The sequence below is a fragment of the Oryx dammah genome, unplaced genomic scaffold, assembly GCF_014754425.2.
Source record: "Oryx dammah isolate SB20612 unplaced genomic scaffold, SCBI_Odam_1.1 HiC_scaffold_13, whole genome shotgun sequence".
NCBI lineage: Eukaryota > Metazoa > Chordata > Mammalia > Artiodactyla > Bovidae > Oryx > Oryx dammah.
The window spans coordinates 29,620,593-29,634,170 of record NW_024070197.1 but is presented as its reverse complement, the minus strand read 5'-3'; the positions used below and the strand labels follow the sequence as shown (position 1 = coordinate 29,634,170).

The window sequence follows — 13,578 nt, the reverse complement described above, 5'->3', positions numbered from 1 at the left end:
TGTCTAGGTACTCGTCCTCACAAGTGCCCAGACTGTGATATGGCCTTTGTGACTAGTGGAGAATTGGTGCGGCATCGTCGTTACAAACACACCCATGAGAAGCCATTTAAGTGTTCCATGTGCGATTATGCCAGTGTAGAAGTAAGTTCAGTGTAGAAGCTCAGCTCCTTGTTGGTTCCTTGTCTTAAGAAGATCCTGATTCCTGTATGAGGATAGTTTATATCCTCATAATACAAGACAGAATACCTTACTAGATTACTACCACTCCTTCTCCCCACCACTAGAAAAAAAATTCTCTAATGAGTCTGAAAGGTTTACCCATTAAAAAGAGAGTACTAATCTACATGTTATTAATGTTACAGGCAAATTCTACCAAACTTCAAAGAAACAAGTCACTATACCAAGAGTGTTTTCAAAATGGAAGATTTTATCACCATAATTATTTGAGGTTACCTTGTTACCAAAACTGGATTCAGTTCAGTTCAATTCAGTTGCTCAGTCGCGTCCAGCTCTTTGCGACCCCATGAATTGCTGCCTGTCCATCACCAACTCCCGGAGTTCACTCAGACTCACGTCCGAGTTGGTGATGCCATCCAGCCATCTCATCCTCTGTCGTCCTCTTCTCCTCTTGCCTCCAATCCTTCCCAGCATCAGAGTCTTTTCCAGTGAGTCAACTTTTTGCATGAGGTGGCCAGAGTATTGGAGTTACAGCTTTAGCATCATTCCCTCCAAAGAACACCCAGGACTGATCTCCTTTAGAATGGACTGGTTGGATTAGGATACTTCTAAAAAGAAAACTGTATCTTTTTCTCACAGAAAAGCCAAAATTTTAAATAAATTAACAGACCAGATTTAGTAATAGAGTATTACTAAAATGTGACTATTAGATAGAATGTATCTAAAATGCAAGAGTAATTGAACATTAAGAAATTATTGGTGTGTACTACATTGAGAGATTAAAGAAAAACCACATGATCATTTCTGTAATTGAAAAACTACAGAATTTGATACTTGATACTGTTTAAAGTTCTAGCAAAGTCAAGTGTAGAAGAAAATGTCTTTATTATGAGAAGTATCTACTGGCAGCCTATAGTAAACCCAGCCTAAGTAACTTTGGAACAAGATACCATTCTCACAGTTAGAATTTCAACATTGTATTTGAAATCCTAGATAATAGCATAAAATAAGTAATGAATTATAAATGGAAAGACAAAACTCTCATTTCTTACAGACATATTTTCTTACATAGAAAATCCAAGAGTATTGACTGAAAAACCTAGAACATTTGAGTTCAGTCAAGTGGTCAGATCCAAGGTGAATACACAGGAGTCAGTGACTTATTTTATGTAATACCAATACTAGAAAACAGGTTCAAATTCTGACAGTAGTAAAAATGACCTGGGGGTAAACTGAACAGCAAAAAACACTTAAAACCTGTAAGAAGAAAATGTCTCAGAATTTTCCAAAGGACACTAATAAATACGCATTTCAAGTTGATTCTAAATTTCAACTGGAAGTGTATATATGAATGACTGAAAAATTTTTGAAAAGGGAAAGAAGGGCTTTTGCTATTGGCTATCATAAAACTATATGATAAATGAAGACAGTATGATGTTGGAGCAAGAAAAAAAGAGTTGGCTAAAAAAGAATAGATCCTATAGTGTACGGGAATTTAATATGTGATAAGTCCTAGAACTGAACTGAACTATAGTCCTAGAAAGAGAATTATTCAGTAATATTGTTGGAACCATTCTTTAGCCTTAGACAGTGTGTGAAATTTTTACTGTTTAGAAAGAAGTACAGGGGGATTTTAGTGTAAAAATTGGAACACTTTTGAAAATTTTCAAGTCAAATGTTAGTGAGTATTTGAAACCCTCCTTAGAGTCACTTTTGTTGGAAAGATACCCAATTGAAGATGAAAAGCATAAGTCCATAGGGAGGAAGGTGAGAGGCCGCTGGTGCCTGGCCTGTCTGGGAAGTGCTGTTGAGAGAGAGAGAGACTGAGGGGAATTAAAATGCACTTATAAACTTGGATTCAAGTTTATTAGCAACTTGATCCATAAATAAGCTTGAATTATTTTAAAACTATTCTGGAGAATTTCAGACATATAAAGAAGTAGATAAAATAGTATATTACACCCCATGGACCTATCACCTAGCCTAAACAGTTAATAGTAACTCATCTTAAAAAAAAAAAAAAATAGTAAGTCACCTTGACTCATGCCTTATCCATTTTACCCTCTTCCCTTAGTATATGACAGGGATTTTAGAGGCAACAGTTACAGAGGAAGAAATACTGTCCTTTAGACTTTTTCTGTTACGAACTTCAGTTTCCAGAACCAAAGCTTTGGGGCTTGACCCAAGGTGTTCATGTCACAACCTATGTTAATACAGGTTTAAGAGGTTTTGTTGCTTTTGTATTTCAGGTCAGCAAATTAAAACGTCACATTCGCTCTCACACTGGGGAGCGTCCTTTCCAGTGCAGCTTGTGCAGTTATGCCAGCAGGGACACATACAAGCTGAAAAGGCACATGCGAACCCATTCAGGTAGGACTTCTCCCTTGCTTGCATTAATGAACCACTTTTTAGTGGATCCCATGGCACCCTATGAACCACCACATACTCTTATTAGTTACCCAAATGGAAACAGGCATGAGAATAGTATATAATTGACAGATGTTCTCTGGCATACCTTCAGAATTCATTGCTCTGAGTATACACCGGAGAATGGAAATTTTTTACTGTTAGAAGTCTGGGTAGATTATCTAACCCAGCCTGTCAGTTTTTCAAAGTACAGTCTTTTTCTAAAAAGAAAAACTTTCAGGTCCTCCTGCCATCATCCCATCTGCTCTCCTCCAAAGGTAAATACTGCTGTAGAAACTACTCTTATTAACATGAAGGACTCTGGCAGAGCTGGGCAGAGCAGAGGTGGTAGCCACAGTTTAGGACTTCTTATTCATCTCTCAAGAAAGGCCTGAGCCAGGCAGTGGGCCTGAGCCTCATCCTTCCTGAGTTAAGAACTGTAGATCCTCTGTGGCTTGGCATATCTGCCACCTGGTATCCTTCCAGTTAAATAGTAGTTATTTAGTCATTTCATCTAATTGGTTCATTCTGTATTTTTTCTTTGAAGGGGAAAAACCTTATGAATGTTATATTTGTCATGCACGGTTTACCCAAAGTGGTACCATGAAGATGCACATTCTACAGAAGCACACAGAAAATGTGGCCAAATTTCACTGTCCCCACTGTGACACTGTCATAGCCCGGAAAAGTGATCTGGGTAAGTCAGTTAACTAGTGGCAAATGAAAAATAAATTTTGACAAGTCTATGAAGATAATGATCACAGGTTACTTCCTTTTCTGACTTCGTGAGTTTTGTGTGTTGTGAATGGCCTGCTATTTAATAAACGTCATTGCTTATGCTATTTTCTTCTGTCTCTTCTTTCTCTTACTGAAGCTACACTACAAAATTTTTCCCTGACTATAGCTCATCTATAAATAAATGGCAGCTATGATGAGAGAAAAGTGTATTTTTAATTAATAGCCTTCACTGGTAATGTTAAAAGTCCCCAAATAGGAAAATAACATAGTATGGTTCGAACTAAGGTCAGTCCACTTCAGTTTTTGGGTTTTTTTTTTTCCCAGAATATTTGTACTTTATTTAGGTAATTAGCGTGTTGTGTTGATTTGGTGTTAGCTATAATTCTGTACATAATTAAGCTACAGTTAATATAAAGGCAGAGTTTAGTGGTAGAAATTTTAGGATAACTCTTGCTTAAAGATAAGGTCACCTGAATTTATCCCTTTGTGTTTCTTAACTTAAAATAGTTAAAAATACTGCCCCAGTCTGTTCTCTTTCCAAAATGCATTGCTCCCTACAGAATAATAATAATAATGCATTTAAATAAATTGTACCTTGCAGGTTGTCTTTGTAGTTTTATTTTACTTTTTTACTTATTTGATCTTCACAGCAACCATATGAAGTCATCAAGGTGTATTTATTTGAGCTTTGTTGGTGATAACCAGGTGTCTTGGCCAAAGTGATACAACACAGCTTATGAGTGGCAAAGCTGGACTTGAGTCTTCTGGAACCCTCTAGAGCTGTTTCTCACACTGGGGCGTGTATAAGTCATATCAGGAGCATACCAAACCATATCATAAACCTGGCCTGTCTTTGTGCACCATTGGTTTTACTCAAAAGGTTTTGAGTAAAGTTATACAATTGAACTAGTATCTTAAAACATTTTTACATTAATATGACTATATTGAACAAACTGCAGACCAACATAAAACATTTTTAAGATGAAACTGTGAGCTTGAAGTAGAGGACATTGGATTCCACGTAAGATCCAGCGGGTTATGTGTTTATCCTACTCTGGTGTGGAAAGGATTTCAGAAAAATTTAAGAAGTACTGTTCTCAGATAAATGAAAGAGTTTTACTGTTCTTACCATATAGAAACTAAAACCTAAACCAGTAATATCTCATGGCACCATGTGAACTGTTAGGCCACTGTTTGGATTATTTGATTTTTTTTAAGTTATTCACTATCCTGATGCAAATGAAAACCTTGAGTGTTTTATACTTGCATGATAACTTCTTAGACCTTACATAATGAACTCTTTATGAGGTAGTTAAGGAGCTGTCAAATAATAATTTCCCCAAACCATTCCCAAACAAGTTTGTGTTCTCTCTTTTAAAGCAGGTCTGATTTCACATTAATATGCAATAATTAAGATTCATCACCTTGGGACACAGGAAGGTATGGGCTTTGGAGGCAGACCTACCAGAGTCAAGATTCACCTCCAAATACTTACTGTTCTAATAAGGTTTTGTTTTTTTTTTAACTGATAATGTAGGGATAATTCCAATCTTACAAAATTATTATTGTAAATATTTAATAAAAACATAAAGTCTTTGACATTAACTGTTAGGTCTCTATCTGAGGAGCAGACGTTGAGTCTAAGAATTACTTGAAATGATATATTTATGTATAAAAAGTCTTCATATAGTGAACATGTGTAGGGAGTAAAAAAGTGAGCCATCCCTTTCTCTTACCTTATTTCCATTCCCCAGAATTGGCCCTCTTTAAGTTTGATACGAGGCTTCCCTTGTGGCTCATTGGTAAAGAATCCACCTGCCAATGCCTGGAGGAGGAAATGGCAACCCACTCCAGTATTCTTGCCTGGGAAATACCATGGACAGAAGTGCCTGGTGGCTAGTCCATGGGGTCGCAAAAAAGTCACTATTTAGCAACGAAACAACAACAAAAGTTGGAAGTGATAGCACCTTGATTGAGCAGATGGTTAGCACCATAAATTCTTGATCCTAAACGCAGCTGGGCTCCTCAGTTTTCCAGCTGTTTGTCCTCATCAATTGTGTTCCCATTCTCCTCAGTGAGTGTGTCCCATTAATTCATTCCACATATGTTTGAGCAGCTGCTATGTAGGAAGTACTATGACAGTAGGGTAAATCATTAACTTTGTTTAAACTTCTAATCTTCTTTCCCTTTTCCCCTTGCCTCAGTATGTAACGTCTTTTCTTACTTTAGACACACAGAAAGTGCAGCAGGTTGAAACTTCAAATTTCCTCTTTCCAGATGTGTAACTTACCTGCATTCATCCTCTTTCCCTATCAGCTTCTAGAGACCTTGTGTCACTCTTCGTGTCTGTGGCCTGTCCCTTTGCCCTGATTCCATTCTTCTGTGTTCCTGGAAACCTTTACACGATCAACTATTGCTTCTTTACCTTCATTTTCATGTTCTCACTCCTTAATCTTTCCCCTCAACTCTAAATGTCCTTGCCCCAAAGACAGACACACAGCTCAGGCTTCAGCCCTGTTCCACTTACTCCTTATCTCAGTAAGTGGCTCCACCGTCTGCTCAGTTTTCCAAGCCAGAAACCTGGAGGTCATTCCTGATACCCACCTTTCTCTTCCTCACTCTGGTCAGTCACTAAGTCCTGTTGATTCAGCTCCTTAGGTCTCTCGTCAGGTCCCCTTCCCTCCATACCCACTGCCATCTCCAAACCGCCACCTCCTGTCACCTGTCCAGTTTTAACATCTCAGCTCATCTCTCCATGTCTGTTTTTCCTCCTTTCTTTCCATTTTCTGTATACCAGCCAGAGTAACTATATTCAGAAGCAGAAAGAAATGTGTTCTTAACTGTTCGAGATGTTTGTGTTTTCGCAAGTTGGACTGGGCTTTGTGTTTTGCTTTCAGGTGTCCACTTGCGAAAGCAGCATTCCTACATTGAGCAGGGCAAGAAATGCCGATACTGCGATGCTGTGTTTCATGAGCGCTATGCCCTCATCCAGCACCAGAAGTCACACAAGAACGAGAAGCGCTTTAAGTGTGATCAGTGTGATTACGCTTGTAGACAGGTAGGAACCTTCATAGTTAGAAAACGATTAATGTCTCATCAGTGTTGGGTTTTATCAGAGGGTTTTTATATATACCTTATATGAAAGTAAGTCCAGGACTTGAGAGAAGGGAAGAATTTGGTACTGGGGCCTGATGCTTGGGAGTGATCTACAGAAGCAGCCCAGCAGAAGTGAGTGTATCTGCTAGGATTTGGGGAAGCAGCTTTGTACCCCAATAAGGTTTACATTATCCTCTCAATAACCAGTTCTGGGCCTGGACCTTTGGAAGAGAAAGGTCTTTAGAGTTATGCATGCAGGTGGTAGGGGATGGCAGCCCAGCGACAGGATCTGAGACCTTCCTTCACCGTGTTCTCTTTCAGGAGAGGCACATGATCATGCACAAGCGCACCCACACTGGGGAGAAGCCTTACGCCTGCAGCCACTGCGACAAGACCTTCCGCCAGAAACAGCTCCTAGACATGCACTTCAAACGCTACCATGACCCCAACTTTGTCCCTGCGGCCTTTGTCTGTTCTAAGTGTGGGAAAACATTTACACGCCGGGTAAGAGTCAGAACTTGACTTCCTCCCTTACAGTTCTTGATACCATCCATGTTCTTGATCTTCTGTTGCAAAGCAGGGCAGTTTTCTCCACTGAGATTATAGAGATGAGCTATCATTTGGAAAGGGTCAGTCATTTCCACCCCACCACTTCACCCCTGTCCATGTGTGAACCTTTCCACTGATGGGGAACTCGGGATTTTTAACAGGTCTGTCTTCACTTAGGGTCATGTTGGTCAGGTCTGCACAGAACAGGGAGCCTGGTCTGATGCTCCCCTGCTCAGAGGACCTATCCCTATCTTCTGAGCAGCTCTCTTCTCCCACCCACCCTTTTCTCTCTCTCCACCCACTCCAGATGGAGACCATTTTCCCTGAATGGAAAGAGTATGTTCAGGACACATTTAGCAGGCACGAGAACATTGAGACTTAATATGGATAACCACCGCCCAGTTGTTGGGTTTTTTTATTAAACCAAAAGAGAACTTCCAATTTTAATCTTACCTTTTTTAGTAATGTGAACGAGGATTTTGTTCCTTTTGTTAGAATACTATGGCAAGACATGCGGATAATTGTGCTGGTCCAGATGGTGTAGAAGGGGAAAATGGAGGAGAAACGAAGAAGAGTAAACGTGGAAGAAAGAGAAAGATGCGTTCTAAAAAGGAGGACTCCTCTGACAGTGGTAAGTGACTTTTGTTTCTTGAGTTAGTTGAAAGTGACAGGTTTTGGTGCAGTTTACAGTGTATTTACGCAAGGACATGCTGGAATACAGATAGGCCATTCTCTCGTGCTTCCTTTAAACCTCTGATCTTCCTGATGTGTGTATATATTTACAACAGCAGTTAGCTTATTCCCAGAGCAATTTTTTTTTTCTTATAGTGTTCCATTGCTTGATAAAAAATGTTATGTTCAGTTAAAGCTGAAGCAAAATTAATATCTTTATACTCAGTTTACTCAGATTAGTGATATTCTAAGGCCAGCAGAGTTTCTTTTCTATGTTCATAGCTTTTACATTTAGGAAGCTGGTCTAGATTTGAGCAGTGAATCTAATGGACATGAAGAAGGTTGCTTAAGCATCCTGACCAACTTCTGGTTTGACTGCCTGTGTCAGCCTAGCCTTGAGATGTGTTGATCAAATCCATGAAGGTCAGCCTTTCTCTTCCTATCTTAATCTCCCCATTTATAATTTAAAACTTTGCCTATTTTCCTACCACTGATGTTCTTTGGGGTGATAGTCATGAAATCCAGGCAGAAGGTATATGTGTTGAGGTGCTAGACTCGTGAAGTGGGGTGGAGAACAAGAGTGTTGGTAATGTAGGAGTCACATTTGATGATACAAACTCATTCCAAAGTGTGAGGTTTTATAATGTGGATGCCTGGGCTGCTGGCACCTAGTTGAGAAGGCACATCCATGGCTTCAGTGTTTGAGACTTGTGGAAAAGGGTGCAGAGGAGTTCTCTTTTGGGGAAGGTGCTTACAGATAACGCCTGATGGATTTCTGAGAAGCTCTAAGTTTGACTTCTACGTTGCTTGTCAGAAATAGTGGGAAAGGAAATGAAATTTCTGAAAACTGAATATATCTGTCACTTTATTGGTTTTATTATAAAAGTTCATGAAAATACTAGGTCTTTTATATTTAAATATATAAGAAAGTCCTTTTTGGTTTTTTATCTTAATAAAGCCTTCACTTTTCTATTCAGAACTTTTTATGGGAGAATATTCATCTAAGCATAGAGTAATTTAATTTTTGCTGCCTTCTTTATTGGAAAATCTGGGGTTTTAAGTGAATGCCTCCTTTAAAATGTCACTTTGCTTAATTTTCTTTTTTCACTTTGTTTAATTTTTATAAAAGCACATCACACTCTACTGAGAATCATTGTCGAATCCCTTTGTTTGGTAAAGAAATTGAGTAGACTCTTGGGAGGTGCCAAGGAATGTCAGTGGGCTTCAAGAACCAGCAAAGCTGCGCAGATAAACTTGAGCTTCAGGACACCTGTAGCAGCTCTTGGCTGCCGAGCCTTCTCCGGCCACAGACATTCCTTTTTTCTCATGGTACTGCCGTGGTCACTTCCGTGGCTCATCTCCCAGCAAGACCAGCTCCACTCTCCTGATTGCACTTTTACCAGAATCAGCTGGACAGTTTAATGACAGTTCCTAATAGGTTTCTATGGTTCCTCCTTTCGTCTTCGGCACTGGAGAAGACAGGAGGAAGAGTTGCATAGCTTTGTTTGGGGCCTGTTGTCTCTTCATCCCAGGATGTTTGGACTGGTGAAGGCCAGAATCATATTTGTTCCCTCCCAGAAGTTCTGTCTTTTGGTCATCAACAGAAATTGACCCCCAGAGTCTAATGCTATTTTCAAGGCTTTTAACCAAAATCTCTCCAATCCAATAAGCTTTTGACCCTATTGACTTTGTGTGTTTATCCCCCTCCCCACCCTCAGTTCTAACTAAATTTGTTTAGCTTTCTAGGCGTTGGGCCAACTTAGGCAGTAGGGGGCTTGAATAAGTTCAGCAGGGAAGCATGTCGTTCTTGACACGCTGCCACGTACCAGTACGTTCCCCACATTTTCACTTAGGATTTCAGTCACTTGACAAGGCATTTTGTCCCGACAATCAGGCGTTTACCCACAGATTTCTAAATTTAAACATTGGGTGTGAGTGAAAAAGAATGTGCTTGTAACCTGTGCTTCTTGGAGGAAGGTAGGCAGGATATCTTTTGTGCCATGGCAGTGGGGGAGGGGTAGGAAGAGCTCTCCAGTTGCCTCAGGTGTGGGTGGCAGAACATCCCCAAACTGCGGTTAGTTGTGCCTTATAAATCACTTCAGTTTCTCTCTGTTTCTATAAAAGGAGGGTAATGCCTCTTACTTAATGAAGCCTATATGGAATAATGGAGAATTTTTATAAACTCTGATGTCTAGTGCAAAAAGCATCTGTGATGATGTGGTAGAATGTAAGTTGCAGAGCACAATTACAGGCATTAGCTCTTTGTGATCCTTGAGAGTGCTTTAGAGATTACACAAGGAAACTGAGGTTCAATGTGGTTATCATCCCAGGTCACACACTTAGGAGATCTGAGACTCAAAACTGAATTATCAGGCTCTTCATCAGTGTTCTTTCTACAATAATTCCCCCTCCTTTTATGTGGTAATTGCTTTAGGGAGAAGGTTAGGGAGTTAGGAGGACCCACTGGGTTTGGGATAGCTGGGAATTAAATCCCCAAATTTGACCTCAACACTTTTCCTAGTAAATGGGACGTCATGGTGCTTCAAGAACTTTATACACACACACACACACACAGCTTCCACCACTCTTCAGGGGTCCATCCTGTTTTGTCCATGTATAGTAGGTAGAGGGAACATTTCATTTTGAGCTTAAAACACCACTTGGCAGGGGTGTTTATATAACTGGCGTAAGTTGGAGTTGCCTTTAAGAATTTGAAACTCAATATTCTGATATCTAAAGCCAAAAGAATATCCAGTCCACATAGAATATGAATAATGGTATTCAAGTTGATTTGCTTATTAATTTAGTATTAATACCAGCTTACTTTCTTTAGTGCTGAAAACAAAAATTCCAGTGAAATGTAATTTTTAAATGGGCTATTAACAAAGAAAATAAACATTTAACCAGACTTCACAGAATACGTGATTATTTGTGTGTTGCCTTTCCTTCCACCACTCGTCTCCTCGCCCCACCACCTCTTCTTCCTGATTTCATGAGAAGAAAATGCTGAGCCAGACTTGGATGACAATGAGGATGAGGAGGAGCCTGCCGTGGAGATTGAACCCGAGCCAGAGCCCCAGCCAGTGACCCCAGCCCCACCACCTGCCAAGAAACGGAGAGGACGCCCCCCTGGCAGAACCAACCAGCCCAAACAGACCCAGCGTAAGTTGCTTGTCTCAGCTCAGTAGGCTGGCGTCCTCTCCTAACGTGGGGAAGCCAGACGGGTCCTTGTTCTCTGGGTAGATGGGAACCGAGCCATGAGAACAAGTTAAGGTCACACTGGGAACAAATTCTCAGGAAGCGATTTTTTAGTTTTTTATTGGGGAACATCTGAGAAAGTCTCTAGAGGATTGTTAAGTTTCAGCAAGATAAAGTCCAGAGTCAAAGGGTACTTACTAGGAGATGGGTACTGTCAGTGTCGGAGGGTTTTACAAAACAATTAGAGTCTTAGTTAGCTGGCAAAATTGACATGGTAATGAATGTAATGTATAAGAGCCAAATTTTAAAGGATGGAGGAATAAAGGGATTTCCATGATGACAGTGTCCCTCCTAAGAAACCCAGACCCATGAATTCTGTTGCTGCCTTCCTGATTTATGAGAGGACATTGGGGAGCAGTCCTGTACTGGACTTGGCCCTTGTAATTGCAGGCTCTAGGGAGTCTCAGGTCTCTGTTCTATTCATGAATCTCCTAAAAGCTGGCAGTTCTTTTCTTTCTTCAACAAATGCAGTGTTTCATCTGTTTTTTTAATATGTTCCTTGAGCCTCATGTCGAAATGTCTTATTACAGAGGGGTGGTGGGGGAACTATTTGACCCACAAAGATTTGAGTGAACAAACTGGTGGTAGAACCCTCGGTGTTGGACAGCTTCAGACCCAAAAACATCAGGTTCTGGAACTTCTCTGGAGGTTCATGGCTAAGACTGCACTCCCAATGCAGGGGACCACAGGTTCAATCCCTGATCAGGGAACTAGATCCTGCAGGCCACAGCTAAGCTCGTGTGTTGCAACTAAGACCTGGCGCAGATAAATTTGTTAAAAGTGTCGGGCTCTTGCGCTTCAGGTGGGGCATCTCTGAGACAGACCTGCCCGCGTCCTCCACTCTGAGGTCTTCCTTGACTCGTGCTCCCTGTATGTTTTGCCTGTGTCACACTGACTGTTGTGAAGCCCTAATTTATGAGATACAGGAAAACTTAAGGTTTTTAATATGTGATTTGGGAGGCATATGAAGAGAAATGTCAGTACTTTGTTTTTTGGTACTATCTAGAGTATTTGGGCTTTGTGTATGGCCACATTATAGGTTATTAAGTCTTTTTCATTGATGTTCTCTATATCAAAACTGAGGCTTTCCTGTGTTGCTGACTTTCATTTAGTGTCAAGTCTGAAAAAACCCTTGCAATTCTTGGGGGCTTTAATGGAGCATTTGTTTTCTTCATGCTCTTCTTTGCCAGCAACAGCCATCATTCAGGTCGAAGACCAGAATACAGGTGCAATTGAGAACATTATAGTTGAAGTCAAAAAAGAGCCAGATGCAGAGCCTGCGGAGGGGGAGGAAGAGGAGGCCCAGCCAGCTGCCACAGATGCCCCCAACGGAGACCTCACGCCTGAGATGATCCTCAGCATGATGGACCGGTGATGGCAGGGCCTTGCTCCTTGCCAGGACTGCTCTGGGCTGTGTTTAAACGGCCTGCATCTTAATTTTTCTCCCTTCTTTCTTCTTTTGGCTTTGGGAAAAGCATCATTTTACCAAACATACTGAGAACTAAAACTTCAAGGATGATGTTAGAAAATGTGATTTAACTAGAACTTGCTGTTTGATGTTAGCAAATCATGGAATGTTCTGAGTCCCTGAGGGTTTACTGTGAAGTGCCGAGGACAGTGTTCACGCCTCCCTGGTTTTCTTAGCTGGAAACAGAGACATTGAACCCTCTCTCTTGCAATGGTAAACCACTCCAGAAACCACCACCGGGTTTCCCAGAGTTCTTACGGTCTTCTTCCCAGGAGAGTTTTTAATTGTAAATGCAGACTTGGGAAGGACTTAGACTTTTAAACTGGTTTTTGCTTTTGCTTTTCCCTGACTCCCTTTGCTTGGAGTCAGCTGCACACCAGTAGTATGGCATGCTACGATTGGTTTCTGTCCTGAAGACTTTGCCTCTTTCTTGGCAAAGTTTCTGGTATGGTCAAGCTTGTAAATAACTTTTTTTACATTTTAATCTTTTCCATTAATTACGAGGTTGAAAAGAAGTGCAGTGTAAGAAAACCCAGCATTTTAATTACTTGCAAATTAAGTTACTACAGACGGTAGTTTGTAAACGTTGATGAGGAATTGGATCACAATCATGTCGCAGAACGGCACCGAGACTGCTGCCCGCTAGTGACGGACACCCACATGGAACATCACGATACCAACCCATGGAGCCAGCATTTGAACCTTGTACAATTAACTTTCAGTTATGATTTCCCATCTACATTTTCTTTGCTTTGTTCGTAGCTGAGTTTCGTGTTTTATAAATCCTCTGTTGAAGCAGAAGGGTGATTATGAGTGGGTCACAGCAGCTCTTAAAAGCTGGGCCAGGAAATTTCACTAGGTCAGTAATTTAAACTTCGGATCTTCAAAAAAATAATGTGAAGCAAAACCAACTCAAAGTGATTCTTGCACATGAACTGTCACATGTTTAAAATGTGTTTTTTAGAGAGCCTCAGTCTTGCTGATTTCAAACACTTTTTTCTTCTGTGTATTGCTTTTAAGAGAGCCATCAGTTAGCTATCAGACTCTAGGTTGATGCATTTTGTACTTAGCTGTACTGTGTGATATTTTTCATTATTTTAGGACGCCAACATGAGACCTGTAATAAAATATGTAATGGGGTTGAAAGCTGGGGAGGAGGATCTACTGCTGTACAGCTAATAAATCATAACGGATTAACAAGCGCTCCGAACACC

The 13,578-nt window shown here is 40.6% G+C and overlaps 1 protein-coding gene across 4 annotated transcripts in view; it reads left to right on the top strand.

Moving 5' to 3' along the window:
* Positions 1-13,578, top strand: part of CTCF (CCCTC-binding factor) — a 42,565-nt gene extending 28,987 nt beyond the window's left edge. For 2 of the 4 annotated variants that reach the window (XM_040253262.1, XM_040253263.1), the window contains 8 exons: positions 8-141; positions 2,427-2,547; positions 3,131-3,280; positions 6,219-6,379; positions 6,739-6,921; positions 7,462-7,597; positions 10,639-10,800; positions 12,087-13,568. In XM_040253262.1, coding sequence (XP_040109196.1) covers positions 8-141; positions 2,427-2,547; positions 3,131-3,280; positions 6,219-6,379; positions 6,739-6,921; positions 7,462-7,597; positions 10,639-10,800; positions 12,087-12,271 — 1,232 coding nt within the window. In that variant the 3' untranslated portion in view covers positions 12,272-13,568. Of the gene's footprint in view, positions 1-7; positions 142-2,426; positions 2,548-3,130; positions 3,281-6,218; positions 6,380-6,738; positions 6,922-7,461; positions 7,598-10,638; positions 10,801-12,086 lie in introns of all 4 variants that reach the window. The other 2 variants (XM_040253264.1, XM_040253261.1) reach the window with 2 other exon arrangements.